Raw genomic sequence first — 22752 nt, forward strand, 5'->3', positions numbered from 1 at the left:
ATATTGCCGGTTGTCTCTTATCTTATTTAATTTTGAAATAAATGTCCAATAAAACTACTGATATTCAATCAATCAATATTTATTGATGAAGCACATGCCAACAGCAATTTCACAAACGTTAAATGTTAAAATGTTGCGTTTTTAAAAAGGAAAAAATAGCTGTTAAATATTTATCTGCATACTTCTAAATGCGTCAAAAACTATTTTTGGCTTACGATCCCTCTGTAAAATATCGCTCTAAGTGTCTATAATATATAATAATAATAATTTTTAAAAGCAGCGAAACGGATAGCGATTGGACTGATCAGTGCCATCCAGACAATCCACCGATTTTATCAACAACTATTACTATCAAATCAGACAACGTTGCCAACACTCCTAGTCAAGGTTCTTGCTGCTCCGGTGATACTCTGTTCGATTTCGAAGACTTTGCAGACAAAGAAACCAATATCCAAGATCAAGAAGATGATCAATGCAAAGATGACTTGGACGTTAAGGATGTCAGTGAGGAAACTGTGAAAGAGACCGATAATAACGAATCCAATTCAGTAGTAGCGTGTAATGAAATGAGTCTAGTGGCTTTTTTAAGTAGCGAGCGAAGGCATTCGAGTGCTTGTCATCTACAACCGTCTCCTAGTAAAGCGGTAAGTACCAGTATATTTTTATTTAATTACAGACGTATCCCAGTATATTGATAAATCTTGTGTGTTGCTTAATGTTGCGTTCAGTAAGACTTTTGACCGGATAGTCCACACTACTTGATACTAAATTAAAATAATATGTATTTTTGGATATGGTTTGTGGTTGGATCAAGAGTTATGTAACAACAGGATTCCACTTAAACAACAAAAAAAATTCATATACTTATTTAAAGAGTATTTTTCTCAATTTAAAATTACGCCATTATTATCAAGCCACTTCTTTATCTAATTATATTGTTCTTCTACCCTCAATACTTACTCTGATAGACTATTTTCTTTTATGATCAAATTAGAATCATCTGCATATACTTTATTATAAGCAATTATTATTATGAAAAGCATCTGGCAGATCACTCAAATAAATAATAAAAAGAAGAGGGTTCGTAAACTGCCCTGGAATAGACTTAAATTTTATTTGAAGACTCTCTGATTCTTGGTCTTTTATTGTCACATACTGCGTACGACGAGATGACTCTATTCACGAGAAAGCATATTCTCTAATACTGTATCTATGAAGTTTACAAAGCAAAGTTTTGTGGTTGAGGCAGTCGAAAGCCTTGAACAAATCGAGGACTAGCTCAGCACAAAGATTTCCCTCTTCCAGAGCATCCGAAATCTCAGAAATCAACTCGAAAATTTCTTTCTACAGATTTGCCGTGCTGGAAGCTCGAGAGTAATTTATTAAATCCGAAAAAAATTAACAATTCTACTATATTCAAAAGAAGACAATAGGGATACTAATGGGTCCATAATTTTCGAAAATATCTGCATTGCCCTTCTTAAATGAAAGTATAAGAGTGGCTGTTTTAGAGCAGTAGGATCCGTAGAAATCCGTATAACTTCACTCTCATCCACCCTAGATAAATAAATAGAATGCAAGTTCACATTAATGCGTGAATGATAAAAAAGCTTTTTTCGACGACTGACTTTGAAAGTACCTCATGTACGCTTCCATTTCAAAGCAGAAAGTGGTCATTCGCCGCACGTGCGCAGAAAGTGAATCATTTTCTGCTCTAGAGCGTTTTCGCTTTCTACTAACAATCTAGTCACCAACTTTTTTCGGCGTTTCCATAACAACGCTTGACATACCTGTTTGAAATAACCACATTCCGTCAAAGTGATTTATCGGTGACAATGAGTTCCACATAACACTTACTATATAAGGGCAACTACCATGCTAACCAATTGTTGAAAAATCAGGGTATACCTGCTGACTTCAGCGCTGTCAGTGGGTATGGTCCTAACTTTTTGAAGTGTTTGTACTAAAGTTTTCTATATTACCGGCTGTCATACATTTCGATACAGGGGAAGTTATAAAAAGGTATTGTTATTTTTAGAATATTACATACAGGGCGATTCTTAATCTATACGGATAAACTTAGCGAATGATACCTTATAAAAAAATAATGAGTAATCATATATAGTATCATATTATTGTGTCCGTTAAAATCGACGGATGGATTGATGATTTCAGAAGAATCATTATTTATGCGAATGTTATTATAAGATTCTTCATTTGATCTATTCTCATCGTCATTTTTTAAGGTCCGAGATGAACTACTTGTTCCTAGAATAAAGAAAAACATGTAAGCACATTATTGTTATTACGTGTCCCAAATGAAACCCAATATTGATAAAAAAATATATTTGTGTACCTACTTACCCAGTAAGGATGGTACTTTCAATCGGGGCAAAAATTTCGTGGGAATGGCCGTTGCTCGAAGCCCTCTTAGAGAACCAGGAACTTTGTCAAAATCGCTAAAGTGAACATCACAAACCCAGTAGGACTTGTAAATTTGGTCATTGCTTTTGTTTTTGAGAATGGGATTTTGGACGCAATTGACGCATTTTTTAAAAAGTTCTTGATTTTTTTTCGGGAACGTATGACGTTTTGAGAAAACGTCCAAACACTCCGGAACGACGCACTTTTTATAACGAACACGATAACACTCCATATTTATTTTACTTCTAAAACTCTGAACTTAACGAAATAATGAACAAAATTTAATTACTAAACTATTTAAATAAAAACAAAAAAACATAAATTTATATAACAAATATGGAACAAATAAGTTTGCAAATTAACCGTGACACTTTTTCAAAATAATGGCAGCTCTAGTCAAAATACCAATTAACCAAAAATTTTGTCTTACCTTCCTCCTGGATTTTTTGATATGATGGTGACATCTATTATTAGAATGCAAAACGTAGATTTTTATACAGCGCCAAATCCTTGCAGTGGGTATGGTCCTAACTAACAGGTTTGGTATATAGGAGTTTCACATACCAGGTGTCCAAGAGCACCCTGGACATAGGAGATTAACATGGGAAAACGGTTTTGATTTTTTTGCGCCTGTACGGTTGATTTGATTGAAAAATCGTATTAATGAAAGTTGTAGTACCTATCACGGACTAATTTTCTGTATTTTTTTCAGATCTCTAACTTGAGCCCTTTAGTCGTAAAACACGAACAAAAATGCGAAAATTTTAACTTTTTACCTGCACTGTATAAGCGGTTGTCGAGCAACCGTAGAGCTCGAATCAGATGAGAAAAGGCCACCGCATCATCCATGACGCAGTTTTTAAAACTATTTCTTTCTCCTTCTACAGTTGCCGTCGCATTAGATATAATCAGAGGCGTCCTATTAAAATATTCCCGAAAATAAATTGTTAAGCGGTCAAAAAGCCACTTGGCAACGTAGTACGGTTTTTACTTGGACACAATTAAAACAGATGCGGCAGCGGCCAGGGACAGATGGACCTTTTTATATGCTTTTACTAGCCGGCACTCTAAACGGTGTTGCCAAGTTTAAAAAAATGTAGTGGCGAACAGGGAGACTTAGGGGGTTAGGTTAGGTTCCGTTTTAGTCTGGTGTTTTGGTTGTATTGTTGATGGTCGCAGTTGAAGTTCACACAGTGTTATGAATGAAAAACGTTATTTTGTCATAATGTCTTCCAAAAAGGTTGGAAGGAAAGGTGTTATCATACACAGCCAAGGCCGTGAAATCGTCAGTAACGTCTTACAATTTATGAAGAAAGAAGCAGAAGGAGTTTCCATTCCTTTGAAAAACTTTTTGTCTTTTATTTTATTTATTAAAAACGAAGAAAACGTTTCATTTTACTGATAAAATAATAGCACACCACTGACTGGCTGCAACAACTTGGAAAGTAACGAGAGCAGCAATATTTAAAGCGAGACGTACAGAGATCGTGACATCATCGTTTGATGACGCCTGTGGCCTTTTCTTAGCTGATTCGAGCTCTACCAGCAACAATGACCTGTTTACCCGTTGCCCGACAACCGCCTATACAGTGCAGGCCAAAAGTTTAAATTTTCTCATTTTTGTTCGTGTTTTACGACGAAAGGGCTCAAGTTAGAGATCCGAAAAAAATACAGAAAACTAGTCCGTGATAGGTACTACAACTTTCATTATTACGATTTTTCAATCAAATCAACCGTACAGGCGCAAAAAAATCAAAACCGTTTTCCCATGTTAATCTCCTATGTCCAGGGTGCTCTTGGACACCTGGTATATTATAAGTGATATGTGATGAGTTCGAGCGACGAAAATGATGTGAGTTGTCCTTCTAATCCACCCCACAGCAGTCGTCGAAAAAATATCGTCTATATTTCGAGCCAAAAGTACTTTTGCCGCTTTTACATGATTGCAGCGTTCGGCTTCGCCTCAAGCTGCAAATTTCATGTGCAAGCGGCAAATATATACTTTCCGCTCTTAATATAGAATATACTATTTTTACTTAGGGCTTCCTGAGCAAACAAAATTTGTCAAATATTGTAGATGGTGCTGGAACAGTAGAAAATGTTTCTTTTTTTGATTCTCGTTAGATTATGAATAATCTGAACAATGTTTTGTTTTTTTTTGTCGGAATTTATATAAAATTTACTCTTTCCTTCTGTTAAAAGTTTAACATGTTCGATTTTCATATCGTAGTAAATTTTACTGCATTCAGGATAAATCTTTAAACTGTTAAGAATGTAGAGCTTATTTTGGAACTCTTTGATTTTCGGACTCTTGAAAAAACGTTTTATGAGATTAGTTTCCTGAGAGAATCTTAAAGGAAAATACAAATTAAAGTAATGCAGAAACATCTCCGGAAAGGAGTTTGTTTTCTGTGCCCATCCGGCTGTAAACCTGATTTTGGGCGAATAATTTTAAAATGTGCCTTTATTAGTCATACACATATTACCACAACTTTATTTAAATCGGATAACAAAAAATCCCTAAAGACCTAAATAAGTTCAAATGCAGGTATAGTCAAATTTTTACCCTTTGAGAATGACGTCAAGCAGGTGAAAAAACACGCATGTCTGGAATTAGATCACAAATTTTAACCTACAAATGCTTTGAAAAATGAGTGATCATGAGAGTTTCAGTTGACATCTGGAAACTGTTTCTTTTCGTACTCGAAAAAAGCAGCACATTTAGAATTAGCATTTGGGCCTTCTCATTGTAGCGCAGCATTTTTATACCTTTGATATTCGTTTAAATCAAAGTGACAGTAAATGTCAACGTTTTCAATTTGACAGGACGACAAAATTAACAACGTGCCTTTTTTGCTAAAATTGTTTATTTCACATGTTTGATATGCGAGAAACAAAGATGTAAAAAGATGACGTCATTCTCAAAAGGTAAAAATCCAACTATACAATACAATTTATTTACTCCTTGTTTCTTTTATAAGAAGGTTTCATGTCGAAAATTGTAACGCGAAATTTTCTAGGTTGCTCCTTTGCCTTCGCCCGAAGACAAACCGTGGAAATCGCTTCCGGCTTCGCTATTAACCTACGATTCGATGCAAAAACCAATCTTAATCCCATCAATCGAAGAGCCGTCTAAGCCTGAAGCCGCCATATACGATAAAGTAGCGTCAGACGAAGATGAAGATGATACCATAACAAACCTTTACGAAAATATCACGGTTGATACGAGTGCCAAACCGTCCGAGGAACAGCAACAGGAAACAAACGAAATGTTGGGAATTTTAACTGATATAAGATTCTGTGGCCCGATTGACAGCCAATTGATGTCGACGTCGTTTAGCGAAAGTAACGATGTCGAAGAGCAAGAATGGGACAGCGGCTCAGACACTAGGTCCAGTTCGAGCGGAGAGTTTATATGGAAGGTAAGCATTAAAGAGGTTTATAGTTGTAGGCATGAGTTATTAAGTGTTTTTTTTTTCTTTTACGTCCAGTTTTGTTTTTTTTGTTTAACCTTGTTTCTTTTCACCATTTTTGTTCTAACCCTTTTTTATATGTGATTCCGTTTAGGAAGGGGAGCATGAGGAGTCGCTTAAGGCCCTTAATGCCGCCCCGCATGATTTGGTAAGTACGATTTCTTATGTACAATTTACTTCTTGTCGAAACAAATGGAATGCCAGTCGAAACAAATGACAATCAGTGTGTTATGTGTAGTGGTTATATCTCCAAATTTTTATAATTTACAAAATCGGAAAAAACTCCTCCTCCTTCTTTATTAATTTACTCCTATTATTTGATTTTTGCTTACAGAGACTATTGTAAGATTTGGCGGGCTTTATAAAAAAACAAAAAACTCTGCCATTGCGTTTAATTTGGTTTAAATAAATGTTTGTCCACGACCAACCAATAATGTACTAATTTTCAGCGTGTTGACAGAAGTTAAATGAAGGTCATATAGCGTCAGAGTGATTAATGAAGAGGAATAATGATTATTATTCCCTCTCGACCTAAAGGTGGTTGCACACCAAGCATAAAACATGGATATGCGGTATTTCTTGCATGTAGACATCCACTTATGTCTTTGCAATTACTGCTAATTCAGAATACCATTTTCTTAACAAATACACCGCAATAACACAGTACAGGAGTTTGCCAAATCATTAGGTAAATTCCATAATTTATATTTGAAATATTTTTGGTGTATGACCGTCCTTAGTTCTGTGGTTTTTTAAGTTGACATTGACAACGTCAGTGCCCTTGTGGTCGTAGGTGGCAACGCTGGGGGTGCGTTCAGAAATAGGGCTGGTGTGCGCACCGTGGCCTTTGTCACATGCCACCATATAGTTATGTAAATAAATTGTTCACGTGATCCATTTTTTCCCAAATTCTGTCACGACTTGTACACCGACGGCCTTTCTAAACGCGATCCTAATCGTATCGAGTTTGACATTTCAGTTGTTATGGCGGATTTGAGAGATTACCTATATTATTTATTATCTACATAAAAGAGTATCAACTTCTAATTTGCCTGCACTTGGCATTAGTGGTAATGGACAGTGGTCGTGGACAAAGTATAGTATTATCCTCGTTTTTTATGGCCATTAATCCCACGGGAGATTTGCGTCCCTCGCCTGCGGCTCGTGACGTAAACATCCCCCTTAGGGATTAATGGCTATCATAAAAAGCTCGTTGAATAATATACTATTTTGTTAAGTTGTCAAAAGGGTCGTAAATAAACGTATTATTATATATTTATTAAATAAAGTGAAAAAAACATGATGAATGATAAGAATTGTACATATTTCAAATTGAACGAAAACGCGGCAGGATACGTACAACAGTTACCAGAACGGAACCAACTACACGAAAGGCAATTTAGATTTATCCTTGATCAATTATAGATCGTTTACATAATTAAATAACATGTTCGCTTCCGTACTCTATTTTGCAACATTTTTAAAATTTTGTTAGTGTCAACTCAATTTTGAAATACAATTCTATCCATTTTTCTTAATTTGAATAATTTGGTGTCATTTTGATTACAATTTTACAATACATACTCTATTCTGCTAATAACTTTGACATAACCCAAAGCTGATTGTCATTTGTTTTTTTATAATAGCGGTGAAATTTTCGAAAGCCACCTATGACAAAAAATTAAAAAACTTTTTTGCCTATCATCAAATACATCATTGAAAAGGGTTTTTAAGCGCTTTCAAAAATACAAAGAATTTACATAGTTATCATCCATATTTCGAAAAAAAAATGGCGATAGATTTTTTTCTAAATACGCCATTGTGTTCTATGTAAAGAAATGCCCTAATAATGTCTGAGTTTCAAAACTCTTTTTGGCTTTGTTAAGGAACTGTAAGCAATTGTTTAATGCAGCCGCTGACGTTTTCCCAATTTTCCGGAAAACTGAAAAAGATAATTATTCAATTTGGAAACCGTAAATATTATTGACATACAATTCTCTGAAACTTTCCCCATTTCCAACCGACTCTGTAGCCCCTACGGTTACCGAGATCTTAATACGTTTGGAACCAATTTGGTACACACTGTATAAAACTTAACGTGTCCAACCTTTTGTAATGTTCCATTTTTTGCGTTCTTATATTCATATTCAGCAATATGTTATAAACGTAATAAAGTAATAGTCCATTTTCTCAAAGGGTAATAAATAAAAATTAAACTTTGGTCGTGGGTGCATTCTTTTTTTTTTAGTTTTCTACACCTAAATCAGTATTGAGCAATGTCGACTAAAAAAGGCGTTTTAGTTACGCTCCTTTTTGAAAGCATAAATAAAAATCTCGATAAAAACAAATGGATTTTAGTTGGAAGACGTTCAACCGATGGATGGGATTGCTGAAGAAATTACGGAAAGCGACGTCAGCACGACGTCAAGCGATGACGAAGGGGACAATCTGGAATTTGTTCCGTCGGCCTGGGACAAATTTGCGACGCCCACCAAGTCAGCTTTGCGTTCTCCCGACAAAAGTTTGGAAAGAACCAAATCGGTAACAAAAAGTTTGCAATCAATAATGAACGGTTGCAGTGTTAAACACCAGTTTGAAATTTTTAAACAGAAAAAGTCCAAAGGAGTGTGGTTCAAAAAACAAAAATACCATTGCGTGTACGAGTACCCTAAGGAACCAGACAGTCCCGTATTGCAAAGTCAAGACTTGTGGAAACCGCAGATTGACTACGCCTCCTTTACTGGTAAGTCTTTAGCAATTACGTGTATAATTCATTGCATTCAGTCTGAAATGATTATTTTAAATCACCAACATGATCGAAGGCAGGAGTGTCAATCATCCCATAATTCACCTCATACTCACGCATCATTTTCATCAGAATCTGTTGAGCAATTTTAAAAAAGTCCCTGACAGTGACATTGTTCTATATTGTGGATTCCAGAGTGGGAATTTGACGTCGATACTTATTTGCCCCCGCCCACTACAGAAAGTGACCTAAATCCAAGCACCTTTACCTTCAAACCCAAAATTAACAACAGTAGACGTAGCTTGTATTATCTCACCACATCCATCAACGACTTACAGGGTGATGGTTCAAGTAAGGAATACTTTTAGATCATCGTATCTTTGTTCGTGTTCCGTTCAGAGAGGAATATAACTGAGGATAATTAAATAATGGTGAAAAATGTTATAAAAAATAGAATATTTATTAAAAGTATAAATAAACAAAGTGACTATGAAGAAAAATTGGAGCATCAAATATATTTTTTATTATGCGCTATTACAAATATTCTGAATATTTAGTATTAAACTAATGTGCTCCACAATTCGTAGCCCACGCCAGCTTTCAATTTTTAAATCAATTCAATTCGTTCTTTTGCAACCATCGAAAATACATTTAATTTGAAAGCATTACTTTATGTTTAAATTTTCATTGCTTTAGTCAATATTTCGTTACAATTCACTGTAGTTAAGGTTGTTTGGTAATGACACGGTGATGGTATATTAGAAGTATCTAGAGAAAAACTCGGTTCAAACTCTGTTTCCAAAATATTTTGCCACACCCGCAAAAACAGGTCCACAGGTTTTAAAAACTGATAAACTGGTTGGAAGTTTCTTGAATTTTTATATTTTGTCAATTTTGTATAATATAAAACTAATACAGTACTTGAATCTTAAAATAAAGATATTCCAAACAATTCTGCGGTGAATATGACGGGATTGGCTGGGTTACAAGAAATGAAAACTTTTTTAGTTGGGTTATAATAAATTCGTTTATTTTTTTTTTCTAATTTTTGTCCGTCTAGAAATATTGCAATTGATATTGCACAGTCATTTGAATCAGCTGAGTTTCTCCTTCAACCACAATAACGTACTTTTCATAACCTGCTCATGTAAGACAATCATTTAACAAATTTAATATTCAGCATTAACAGATGGTAAATTACTTTCTATAGTACGAACTCCAATCCTCAATTGTTTATTTAAGTCACTCACTTAATTAATATCTGTTAAGCTGGGTTTGTAGATTGATACAATACAACTTAAGAGAAGCTTAGTATAGAAACGATATACTATGAGACATACACAAGGCAATTTATAGATGCACAAGCATAGCACAGAAGTGCACGACATAACACAAGAGTTGGTCAAGTTATAACTTTTATGTTGTGTTTATGTACAGGGTGATTGATTGAATTTTGACCACCCCCTTAACTTCCATAATTTTGATTTTAGCAAAAAACGTTAAAAACAAAACTAGAAGATATTTAGGTCTACATTAATTTTAGATAAACAGTTATTATACAGGGTGTCCCAAAATTGAGTAACGAACCAAACTTATGTTTTTTTTAAATAGAATGACCAACTTTTTATCCGATATTTGAATTCTACGTCAAATTCTAGGCCTAATTGATGTAAAATGTTTGTATCGATATTCAACTGTTTCCGCAGCAGCGTCCTTGATTGATTGAATTTTAACCACCCCCTTAACTTCCGTATTTTTGATTTTAGTAAAAAAACTAGTTGTAGCAACAGTTATAGATATTTGGGTCTACTTTTACTCTTATATAAACAGTTATTATACAGGCTGCCCCAAAGTTGAGTAACTAAATTAAACCTTAATCACATAGTCGAGGAAACATTGTTAAAGTAACAGATGCTGCGGAAACAGTTGATTATCGATACAGACATTTTACATCAATTCCTAAAATTTGACGTAGAATGCGATTATCGGATAAGGTTCGTTACTAAAATTTGGGACACCCTGTATAATAAATAACTGTTTATCTAAGAATAAAGTAGACCTAAATATCTTCTAGTTTTGTATTTAACGTTTTTTGCTAAAATCAAAATTAAAAAAGTTAAGGGGGTGGTCAAAATTCAACCAATCAAGGACGCTGCTGCGGAAACAGTTGAATATCGATACAGACATTTTACATCAATTAGGCCTAGAATTTGACGTAGAATTCAAATATCGGATAAAAAGTTGGTCATTCTATTTAAAAAAAACCATAAGTTTGGTTCGTTACTCAAATTTGGGACACCCTGTATAATAACTGTTTATCTAAAAATAAAGTAGACCTAAATATCTACTGGTTTTGTATTTAACGTTTTTTGCTAAAATCAAAATTAAGAAAGTTAAGGGGGTGGTCAAAATTCAATCAATCACCCTGTACAACGATAGTATGTTAATAATAGTAAAATATATCTACTTTTGTAAGAAACATCTATTAACATTTCATTGTTTCCAGAGACTGAGATTTTTGGGTTGCATTATAGATTTTTCATAAAAATTTCTTGAAACATATTAATAATAAAGTCATAGAAAAAATTAAATAAGCGTCTAAAATGTTTTCCAGCGGGTTTAAAATAAAATAAGTGGATTGCAACCTGAAAATGAGATATGAGATACTACAGCATCACTCATAATGTCTTATTGAATTTTTAGTTTGTTGTATTTATTTTAGAGAAACATGTAACCATCCAGAACCTAAATCACGGCTTAAAGTTAAAGAAATACTACATATTGGTGATACATCTCTGCGAATTTTGGTAAATATATTAGGTTTCAAATTTAGACGGAATTCTATGATCCAAACGGAGACTTCTCATAAATAAAAAATGTTATTTCGGACAAGATATTTTTGATTTGCTTTGGTATAAGGTTGTTTTAGTGCAAATTTGCAGCCAAAGATCTCTACTTCCTGACTGACAATACACGCAAAATTTTAAACGTGACGAAGCTGTAGACACGCCCTTTTCTACAGGGTGATTCCAAAGTTGGTGCTTTCCTATGACGCTTTTTCGAAATATGAACAATAACGAAGATACAGGGTGTCAAAGTTTTACTGAAAAAATAAAAATGTAATGATTTTGGCCAAACCACTTGAAGTAATTAAACAAAATTTTGTAGGTCTCAGTTGCTACGTGGAAAGGAAATTTTCCAAGAAACAACAATTTTCTTGCGTTTACCAGTGGCGCGCGTACAGTTTTTTTAAAACATTTTTGAAAAAAAATATTACCCTACTGGTTTTTTTTTCAACATAAAATGTATTATTGAATTCCTTGTTCAATTCTAAAAATAAAACCCGTTTTATTATTTTTTGCTACGACGCACCGTTTCCCAGTAAAAAAAATAAAAATAAAAATGCGTGCCTAAAATTAAATGCTGTTTTAATTTAAAATGTAAAATTATTAAAACTTAGTTCAAAGGCGTCTGAAATCTTTTGTTTTTGTTTATGTCTGTTGATAAGGAATAACCTGTAATTAGTAATTAAATTTATGTTATTTTTTATTTTGTTTTTTTTCAGTAAAACTTTGACACCCGGTATCTTCGTTATTGTTCATATTTCGAAAAAGCGTCAAATGAAAAAAAAACTTATTTTTTGAAGCCCTATTCGTAGGTGAAAGGAAAGCCCCAACTTTGGAATCACCCTGTATAATATGAACACAACAGGTTTGTTGATGAAAACTTGATTTGATTCATATGATTATAAATGACGTAGCCTTCATGACGCACGGGTGAACTCACTCCGCGAGAACAGTATCTCTGTCATTTATATACAAAATTTGCTTTATGGCAAAAAAATCTATAAATTAATATTAACATGAAGCGTTTATGCTGTGATTGTGTTGAGTCAATCTATAAATCCAGCTTTAATTTATATTAGGTTGTATGGTGTTTGGTTAAGTCAATAAAAAATTATATGTTGCTTAACCTATCCTCCGTAACTGTTCAAAATTTTTAACAGATGTTTTTCGTCTCCGCTCATTGATAATCAAATTTAAAATATAAACTACATGATGGTTGCAAAAAAATGAAACGTGGTAATCCAAATAAGACGCACGATCGGTGCAAATCACAGTCAAGGTATCAGTTAGCTGTATTTGGTTTTTGTGATGTATAAAAAAAGAAAAATACTGGGGTTGCTGGGTTTTTATAAATTTGTCCATGTAAAGATAGCGCTGATTCAAAAATCCTCTCTGTACTTGAACATGTATTGATCGTGAGAGGTATTCCTCCTCATTTAAAGAGGCAAATAAGCAGAAGACCCACTTAATGGTTTTCAATATGGTTTCTCTTCAGGTTCATCGTTAAACAATGAAAATGATTTCATATCATCGCCCTCAAAGACGACCAATTTGGACGCGAACGTGCTCTGCTCTCAATTCTTCCCAGGGGCATCAATATGGACGGATCAGAGTAGCACGCCGGACAGCGGACTGGAGGACTCTACACCAGTCGATTTTACGGACAAAAATTTTCCTTGTCTTGAAGTTTTGCCACTCCGAAAACTTGCCGCTCAAGTTTTAAATAACATTCAAGATCAACCAGTCACAAGTAGCGGTGAGTCTACAGTGTGTCCCGTTTTTCATCGGTACACCTTGATATCTCAGTTAATAATAATGCCATTTTCTTTACATTACGGTGGTAATTGTATGTTAGAAGAAAACCCTTTTTACGCCGCACCAAATACTTCATTTTTCTGACATACAATCACCACCATAATTTAAAGAGAATCGCATTATTATTAACTGAGATATCAAGGTGTACTGATGAAAAGCGGGACACATTGTATAGTTACTATCATCTTAAAATTATGCAGTTCAACAAGCGGATATAAATCTGATAACAACACCAAGTGGTATGTGATGTGTTACTTGGGCAATAAAGAGAAACTAATAAAAACAACTAAATAAAAAAGCGATGGAATTTAGATTAAAGTAGTTTAATAATTTAGAATAAAAAATAACAGCATTTTTCAAACCATCCGATTTTTTTCCAGATGTGAAGGATGTATTAGGAGGACTACGCCATACGCGAAATCAACTGAAACTTAATTTGCCCCCGAGTCCATCCGCGTTCACTTCCGTCAAAACGTTTACGGTAGAACCGCAACCAGAACCGGTCGTACTGAGAGAGAAACCGACATTTTCCACTTTCGGAAAAAGTCGGTTTCTAGTACAGCACGTCGATACTCCACCTGTTAACGACGACACTCACTCTACTAATAAGAACGTTTGTTTTGACGTTTTGCCGTATCGACCTTTGAACGTTTTGCCCGTTCTGGAACAAGACAATAACATTGCCTGCTTGGAACCGTTGAAATGCGAACCAACAACGATGGTTCCGCAAACGAAACGCGACGGTTTCTGTAAGGGCGAGGCTAATTTGTTGGACAGCGCGGACGAGGATAGCGGCATAGAATCTAGTACTTTAGAGAGGAAAAGTGCAGGTTTGGGTCATGATTAAACCGTTTTAATATTGAAAGAACTGAAAGATGTAGAATCTTTTGTTTTTTTTTTTTACTAGAAAGCGATTCGGCACTGAATTGAAAAGTCCCGGGACTAGTCCGATGGTCCCGAAAAATATGAAAAGTAACCAAAAAAAAAATGTTTTTAATAAAATTAAAGAATGTCAACTCTTTTTTAGGAGAAAAAAATATTAACAAATATTTGTAAACCCATCGGGAAAACCCAAACTTTATTACCTATTTTTTATCGAGTAAATTAAAATTATAAGGCTACTAGAGTTTTAAGAGTTGTTCTCTAGGGCCGATCTGAGCCACTGAGAAAGATCGTTCGGACTCCACACTAGTATGAGGAATTGTATCTCTCATCTCTACACAGGTCCCGGGATTCCAAAATCACCCAGAATCCCGGAGAGTCCCGGTCCTAAAATTGGCCTCAAAAAATTAATTTTAAAAAGTGTAAGAACTCCAGTTTTTTAAATAAAACACCCAATACTTTTAAAATTGTCCGTCTAATATTATAACAAGTAAGCATTAAGCTACTTATGTGAAAAGTTAATACTTTCTGAAAGGATCACAATAAATGATATTTTTCTACCAACATTTAATAATGATGCATTTTTTGCTTCCAAATCTCAACGAAAAGTTACCGTTTACTGAGGACTTTACAGTATTTAATTGTGTATAGTTTTGTTTTGTTTTATCCTGTTTTCCTGTCCTAAAAATGTCATTTTTTAAACGTCAATATATCGAAAACCATTGCAGATACATATAAATTATGAAAAATGACCAATCACATTCGACACTTTTTAAATAGAGTATAGCTATACAAACTGTCACAAAAACCAAATTGATCAAAACTTAACCACATAACCTTCTTACTCAATTATCATTTGTCATTCTTCGGTAGAAACTTTATAAAAATCAGGTTGGTACTACGAAAATTGTCAACTAAAACAAAGCTGCAAGCTGCAACTTATTGGAGCTCTAAAAACTTGCAACAATTTTAATTGGAGGTAGAAAATCGGCCAAGTGTAAAGCAGCCTACGGCTATTTTCTGAACAGGGCAAATTGGAAATAACAAACAACAGTTGTTTATAAATCCAGCTTTATGTTCCAAGGGTATTGCGTTTTTGTCGATTTTTCTTTACAAATTCACTTGAACAAATTAATTGTTTTTTAATTTTAGGTTGAATTAAATGTGTTAGAACAATTTTCCCTATAAATATCGATTTAATGGTCACATTTTAAAAATCTGTATAGTGTATACCGTGTAGTAATATTCGTGCATTGTTAATATGATGTTTTTTGTATAGTCCATTGAAAATTATAGTTAGGTTAAATCATTGTGATATTATATTTTGTTTTGGTGACTAATCATAACTATTGTAAAGTCATTATTCGAGCGAATTTTCAGTAAGTTGGCGAAAATTTAAACTCACAAGATATTTTAAATTGGAGCTTGAAATTTAAAGGGATTATTAAGCCTGATACAATAAAACTTTAAATTTATCTACAGAAAATACAGGTTTTTGAAAAAAATATTGCTAAAAGTCTTGATTTCAAGCATACCAAATTTCCCTATACCTATTCTATCTTTAAATAATTTTATATTATACATTAAATCTGAACGAAAAGGGCAAACCCTGTATTTTACTTCTGATCTCATATAATGAGTCTTTTTTTTTTCTTGTGAAAATTAGTACAGAACTATTCTAGATTAACTGTACTTGAGAAGCCCTTGTATGTTTAGGTGTTACTAGATTTTTTATAATATGTACGTATCTGCCGATATTTTAGTTGTATAGATATCTTGATGTACCTACCTTTAGGTATAGGCAACGTCCGTATCGGATTAAGTAATTAATGTGATTTTAAGTGTGGTTGTTTTCATCTTTGAATAAACTTATTCAGAATCCAAATAATACAATTAATATTGTTTTGGGAAGTCCTGCAATAAATTTACTGAGAGATGGCATCTACTGGCACTGAGTAGTTATTATTGTATCTTTTATGTCCGTTTTCCCAACATTGGCTAAGTTAAGTTTAAGGACAGCTTAGATAAGTTTAGTTTATACTGATGTGTTATTTGCACCTGATCTGTTGTCATATTCAAACTTCAACTTAGCTTTTAAGTTGTACTTAAAATCGACTTAGAAGTGTCGGGGTAATAGGCATTAGACCCGGTTCCACAATCATACATATGTCAAAACTTTTGACGAAAATCACATATAAAGTCAGTTTACGATCTTTTTGGTTCTACCCTATCCATAAAACTTTGACAACTTGCCCCTTGTATATTTTTGACAATGACTTTTCTTTAAGGTTATATTACATTTTTTCATACCCTGTTGTCAACTAGTCTAAAAAAAATATAACTTTCTAAGGATAAGTTAAATACATATAATTAATAAGTGTGGAAGTGTAAAGTCTCCCTAAGTGTCTGTTTTCAAACTAGACCAATGCCCATTTTCTAGGACTTCACTAGGTTTTTTTGCCACCAACCAAAAAATGTCTTATATATTGACTCTTCAAGTTTTTTTGTCGCCATTATACAAGGAAAATTCCGTGGATAGAGTGTGGATCCAAAAAGATCTTACTGTTATGTTCCTATACCGCTATAGGAGGGATCAAATTTAACCCCGAAGAAGAGCATTAAACCATGCTTATCTCGTGATTGTCGAACCGGAACTAGGTAAGTAGATTTAGCATCAGTATTTGTATGACAATGAACATTTGTTAATAATTAGTACCTACAGTTCCCATATATTAATAAATCCATCAGATTAATTTGAAAACGCTGTTTTTTTTAAGGTCCGTTTTAAAAAGGGTTTTTAATAAAATAGGTTTTTTAGTAAATGGTGCCAACGTTCTTCTTTCTTCTTTACACAGCTATTGTAGTCCACTGCTGGACATAAGCCTCCCCTTTACATTTCCACCGTTTACGATCCCGAGCCACACTCATCCACTGACTTTCGATTTTTTTTATGTCATCTCGCCATCTTGGTCATTTTGCGGTCGCCACTCATGTCCTGCATACTGTCACTTCAGTTTCGCTATTCTTGTTATTATGTCTTCCACTTTCGTTCTTTTGCGGATATCTATGTTCCTAACATGATCTGATAGTTTTATTCCCAGCATGGAGCGCTCCATTTTACGTTGAGCTATTCTAAGTTTTTCTGCTCTCGCTCTTGTTAGTGTGAGTGTCTGTTCCGTAAGTCATGACAGGGAGCACACATTGATTAAACACGCTTTAAACAGATTGGGATATCGCTCTTGAATACTCCGTTCAGTTTACCATAGGCTGCCCATCCAAGCCCCACTCGTCTTTGTAGCTTCTGCGTTTGGTCGTCTCTGTGTATTTTTATGTCATGGCCTAGATATCTATATTCTCTTACTTCGTCGATGTTGTGTCTTCCCAATGTTAGAGTTTCTCCGAGAACTAGGTTGGTCATTATCTTTGTCTTTTGAGTGTTTATTTGTAGTCCTACTTTTGTGGTGGCGTTTGCTAGATCTGTCAGCATTTCTTGGGTTCCTTGTCAGCGATCAGCACGATGTCGTCGGCAAAAAGAAAGTTGTTTTTGCAGTGATGGTTAGTCTTTTTTGTTTACCTTAAGTATAAGTAGGTAGGTTTTTTAGAACGGGTTTGTTTTGTACTTAACTTTATTGAGATGATATAAAAAAGGCCGACTACTGGCGCAATCACCCTATATCCGGTAGGTATACCTAAATACGTTTTTTAGTAAATGCTGTCAATCTTCTCCTAATAATAATCACAGACACTAGTAAGGCGCTTGTTTTGTTTCTGAATGCTTCCCCCTTAAATGCAGCTAATTATAGCAACTTTAATTTTTTGCTACCCATATTAGAAGAGAGAGAGATCTCAAAGTAAAACATTTGTATAAAGAATCGCCTCTATACAAGGTGATTCCAAAATTAGGAGGGCTTTCACCTGCGAATAGGGCTTCAAAAATTAAGGTTTTCTTTCGTTTGATGCCTTTTCGAAATATGAACAATAACGAAGATACAGGGTGTCAAAGTTTTACTGAAAAAAACAAAAATTTAATAATTTTGGCCAAACCACTTGAAGTAATTAAACAAAATTTTTTAGGTACCAGTGGCGCGCGTATATTTTTTTTAAATATTAAAAAAATAGTACGCAACTGTTTTTTTTTCAACATAATAGTTATTTAACCAACGAGTGTTATATATTAATGAAAGCAATTAATAATCTAATTAATAAGAAATGGTTATTAAATTAAATTGAGATTATTAATCGCTCATTAATATAAGAGTTGGTTACAACATTTTTCCGTCGACTGTAGTTAATAATAAATGTTTATTATTCTAAAAAGTTTGAAAAAAACTAATTGTCAGTTGTATACCTAGGCAATACGGCAAACCGAAATCATAGGCACCCTTGACAATGACAGTGACAGTTGGTTCTGTCGTTAATGGTGGATGTCAACTGAATAATATTCGTCTATTTCTCTCTGTTTAATACAAATAAAGTAGAATGGAACTATACTATGAGACCTATTTGGTTGCCTTTGATAAAATCGTGCATTAAAGTAAAACAATTGAAAAATCATGCATTAACGGGACTCATTAATGAACGATTTTGTATCCGTTATCGTCCATTAAAAAAGCTATTAATACGTGGTCGACGGAAATAGTTATTTTACATATTATCATATTATTCAGTTAACATCCACCATTAACGACAGAACCAACTGTCACTGTCATTGTCAAGGGTGCCTATGATTTCGGCATTATTTCGGTTTGCTGTATTGCCTATACAACTGACAATTAGTTTTTTCAAACTTTTTAGAATAATAAACATTTATTATTAACTACAGTCGACGGAAAAATGTTGTAACGAACTCTTATATTAATGAACGATTAATAATCTCAATTTAATTAACGCGTTCACTGCGTTCACGCACCATTTCGATTATTAATCGCTTTCATTAATACACTCGTTGGTTAAATAACTATTTACGTATTAAGAGCAAAAAGTATGACTTTAATGCGCTGAGAATGAAGTTTGCCGCGCGACGCAAAGCGGAGCGCATTAAAGGCACATTGTGCGCGTAATACATACAATATTTTTTCTACAAACATTGCTAAATATCTAATACAACTAAACTTACTGCGTAGGTACTCAAAAACAGGATCAAAACTATACACAATTGAATACTGACATCGAACTGCTGACACTGACATTTCCAATAATGGCATGCATTGTGGCCGTTGCTCTGGACAGCAAGCGAAAAAAATTTTATCGCTCGCTACCCTTGGCAACGCGCGATAAAGTAAACTCCTCAGGGGTAACTTTTCGTTGAGATTTGGAAGCGAAAAATGCATCATTATTGAATGTTTGTGGAAAAAAATTATTATTGAATTCTTTGTTCAATTCTAAAAATAAAACCCCTTTTATTATTTATTGCTACGACGCACTGTTTTCGAGTAAAAAAATAAAAACCGTCTTAATATACGTGTCTAAAATCAAATGCTGTTTTAATTTAAATTGTCAAATTATTAAAACTTAGTTTATAGGCGGCAGAAATATTTTGTTTTTTTATGTCTGTGGATATGGAATAACCTGTATTCTTCGTAATTTTATTAATGCTATCGATTAAACAAATAAACTAAAAAAATAATTTTGACACTTGGTATCTTCGTTATTGTTGATATTTCGAAAAAGTGCCCAACGAAATAAAAAACATTACTTAATAGGGCTTCAAACCTATTCGCAGGTAAAAGGAAAGCCCTAACTTTGGAATCACCCTGTATAATGACTAGGAGAAGAATATGCTGTCACAATAATTACTGTGTACACCCGATATGACGTCAACTTGTTCTGGTCCACCCTAATTTATTTCCGATTCCTAAACTATATTTTTATTCTGAGATTAAATTTGCCTTACTCAAATGATGACAATTTTGCAGGGTGCAATGCAATAATTCTTAAAAAACAATAAAGAATCAAAATAGCAAACAAAACGTTTTACTTTAATATTTTATTACATCAAGAAGAGTCACTATTGTAATTGTTTGGATCAAAGTCTTCATCATCATCATCATCCAAATCTAGATCCTCCAAGTCTTGAAACAATGACTCGTCGACTTTAACACGATCACCTTCATCCAGGAATTTCAAGTCTGATTCATTCAGCGTATTGTCTGTCATGAATAGCTCCCGACCTTCAACACATTTTAAGGGTTGCAAATATGTACCAGGTGTCTTGTTAACAGAGGATTCTGTATCTCAGTAACAATTAGAGATATAATTTTAAGAAAAACTGCCTATTGTCAACAAAAATATGTGAATGGTACAGTGCAAAAATCTATTTTTTGTGGAAGAAAACCATAAACCACTTTCTTGTTATTAGAGATGGCCCAAGGTAATTTTTTTGTCCACAAAGAATTTACGGAAAACGGTAAACTATCGAGAACTTCCTTATACAAATCTTCTCAGAATTTCGATCTTTTCTTCTTCGTTAAATTTTCAGTAATTTACCAAGAATATTCGCTTTTTATTTGTCAGTTATCAATAAATGCTTGGTTTTTACCACAATCACAACATAAAATTTATTTAGCTGTGTCTATCAAAACAGTTGTACCTTGTATTAATCTTTCACAAATTTGACATTTGTGATGCTAAGTGACACTTTGATATGTTTCTTAGGTCACCTAACAGTTGCCAACTGATGTCACCAGATCACTGCCAAAATCACGCAGCTGTGACGCAAAATTACCAATCCACAATAGTCCTACCTCTAGAATAGATCACACTGTACATTGTATTTATAGTTCTATGGAGCAAAATTTTACAATTGTAAGGTTAAGTGACATAAGTATCAAAGTGTTCCTTAACGTCAGACAGAACTGTCAAATTTGGCTCCATTGAGCTGTACCTAATTGATTGTGGTCATGTGAGATCATTTAGGTACAAGATCAGGAACTCTTTTATTATACCAGTTATGCCACCTAGTGATGGTATTACATATTAAAAAAAAAAGAATCACTTCAAAGTTCAAAGATTTTTCAATAGTTACTGAGATATAGTCAGTATTCTCTGTTAGTGAAACACTTGAGAGTTACAATGTATCTACTTACCAGTTAATTTTCTGCCTTCTTTGTCAATGAGTTCTCTCTTTTTATCAATACCCATTTCTTCTTCAAACTGTTGCCGCCATTTGAGAAATGTTTCAATGGTTACCCTGGTCCCCTCAAATCTGATGTAATTATATTTACTAATTACACAAACAAACAAACAGGCAAAGTTAAACCAAACCTTTTACGTTCAGCTTCTTCCACTTCTTTTATTCGCATTGCTTCTTGCTCCTCTTTGGCTTTCATCTCCTCTTCATATTTAGTATGCAGCCATTCTTGTGCTGATGACACTAAAGTAAACACCATAACCATTCCAAGATTTTCTTCCACCTAAAAATTAAACCAATCCTTAGAAGAAAACTTAAGATTAAAAAACCTTACCTGTTCTTCAAGGTGCTTCAGCAATTTGGATTTGAATGATTCCTCAAAGTTTTCCACATTTTCAACTTCTATTATGGGAGCTTCATCAGGATACTTAGGAGTGTAAGTTATCACAAGGTCACAAGATAATCCTGTGTTATTTTCAGAATCATGGTCATCTGTTTTAATTGGTATGGAGAATTTGTAAGGTTCTGTGGAGAGGATAGTGAAATCACCATAATAGATGGATTCAAGGGCTTCAATTTCACTTTTTTGTTCTTCAGTATAATCCATGATTATCACTTTAAATAGCTCAATTACTTCTTAAATTATGCAGATACTGCTTTCATGAGCCCTGAAATGTTTTATTATTGTAGTTACCTACAATTTCATTAATTAATACATACCTCTATTAGGCTTCTACCTATATTTGGGTCACAATTTTGAATACCTGCAATTTTAAATTATAAGCACTTAAATTGTACTTCTCTATTTATATCATTAATTCTCTACTTTTAGTGCCTTTGCCCTTTTTACTTTTTATCATTAGGAACTTCTAAAAGAAATAAAGAAAGTACAAAATTAAGGCTAGGTAGGTATCCTATTTACTATCTTCTTTTCATCTTTTTCACTTGAATTAAAAATAAATTCTGATTCGATAAATTGTCTTATTTCTCTGCTTATTTGTCCAATTTGGGTTTCTGAACAAACCTTTTGCTTTCATAAGTTATGGAAAAGCTATCTCAGCTAAAACGACCATTTTTAAAAAGCTCGTGAGAATCTCGCCTAGATTGGTGTAATGCGGGTTGCCTGAAATATGAGTGTGGACTTCGCGAACACAAACCACCGGTTTGAGGCAAATAAAACTCCACTATTTAAATTTAACGAGGAAAATTACTAAATTCTTTATTTTCTGCAACCTCTACTTTTTTCCACCAAAAAGACACATTATTTTTTTAGGTTCTCTACCAGTCTGGTTTACACACATGCGCTGTCAAATGTCGATCTTTCAATAATGACGTCTTGCCCGATACACACTATACTTTACAAACAGAGTGCGTTCCGAATTGAGGTTAATTATTATTGTAAGTGCGCGACATTCTCCCACCTGAGAAACTTTTGTC

General features: G+C 33.9%; 2 protein-coding genes across 7 annotated transcripts in view; one reads left to right on the top strand and one right to left on the bottom strand.

The window, feature by feature from the left end:
- LOC145726356 (uncharacterized) overlaps positions 1 to 16947 on the top strand; it is a 30002-nt gene extending 13055 nt beyond the window's left edge. The window contains exons 11-18 of one of the 6 annotated variants that reach the window (XM_081975402.1): positions 278 to 644; positions 5445 to 5846; positions 5992 to 6045; positions 8256 to 8438; positions 8508 to 8640; positions 8839 to 8994; positions 12985 to 13245; positions 13685 to 16947. In XM_081975402.1, the coding sequence (XP_081831528.1) occupies positions 278 to 644; positions 5445 to 5846; positions 5992 to 6045; positions 8256 to 8438; positions 8508 to 8640; positions 8839 to 8994; positions 12985 to 13245; positions 13685 to 14151 (2023 nt within the window). In that variant the 3' untranslated portion in view covers positions 14152 to 16947. Of the gene's footprint in view, positions 1 to 277; positions 645 to 5444; positions 5847 to 5991; positions 6046 to 8255; positions 8449 to 8507; positions 8641 to 8838; positions 8995 to 12984; positions 13246 to 13684 lie in introns of those variants that run through there. The other 5 variants (XM_081975403.1, XM_081975405.1, XM_081975404.1 and 2 more) reach the window with 5 other exon arrangements.
- Positions 16948 to 20143: 3196 nt separating this feature from the next.
- On the bottom strand, positions 20144 to 22213 carry LOC145726361 (RWD domain-containing protein 1-like). The gene is made up of 5 exons (XM_081975411.1): positions 22036 to 22213; positions 21650 to 21983; positions 21450 to 21598; positions 21272 to 21390; positions 20144 to 20356 (listed from the first exon to the last, which is right to left on the bottom strand). Exons 2-5 carry the CDS (start codon positions 21920 to 21922, stop codon positions 20181 to 20183), a joined length of 717 nt encoding a protein of 238 aa, XP_081831537.1. The 5' UTR covers positions 21923 to 21983; positions 22036 to 22213; the 3' UTR covers positions 20144 to 20180.
- Positions 22214 to 22752: the final 539 nt, after the last annotated feature.

The sequence above is a fragment of the Ips typographus genome, linkage group LG3, assembly GCF_016097725.1.
Source record: "Ips typographus isolate SLU linkage group LG3, UJ_Ityp_2.0, whole genome shotgun sequence".
Lineage (NCBI taxonomy): Eukaryota > Metazoa > Arthropoda > Insecta > Coleoptera > Curculionidae > Ips > Ips typographus.

Coding starts and splice junctions, on each gene's coding strand:
- LOC145726361 (XM_081975411.1), bottom strand. CDS start 21,922: ATGGATTATACTGAAGAACAAAAAAGTGAAATTGAAGCCCTTGAATCC. Junction 21,599..21,649: donor TGAAGCACCTTGAAGAACAG/GTAAGGTTTTTT, acceptor TTTAATTTTTAG/GTGGAAGAAAATCTTGGAAT. Junction 20,357..21,271: donor AGAAGGCAGAAAATTAACTG/GTAAGTAGATAC, acceptor AATGTGTTGAAG/GTCGGGAGCTATTCATGACA.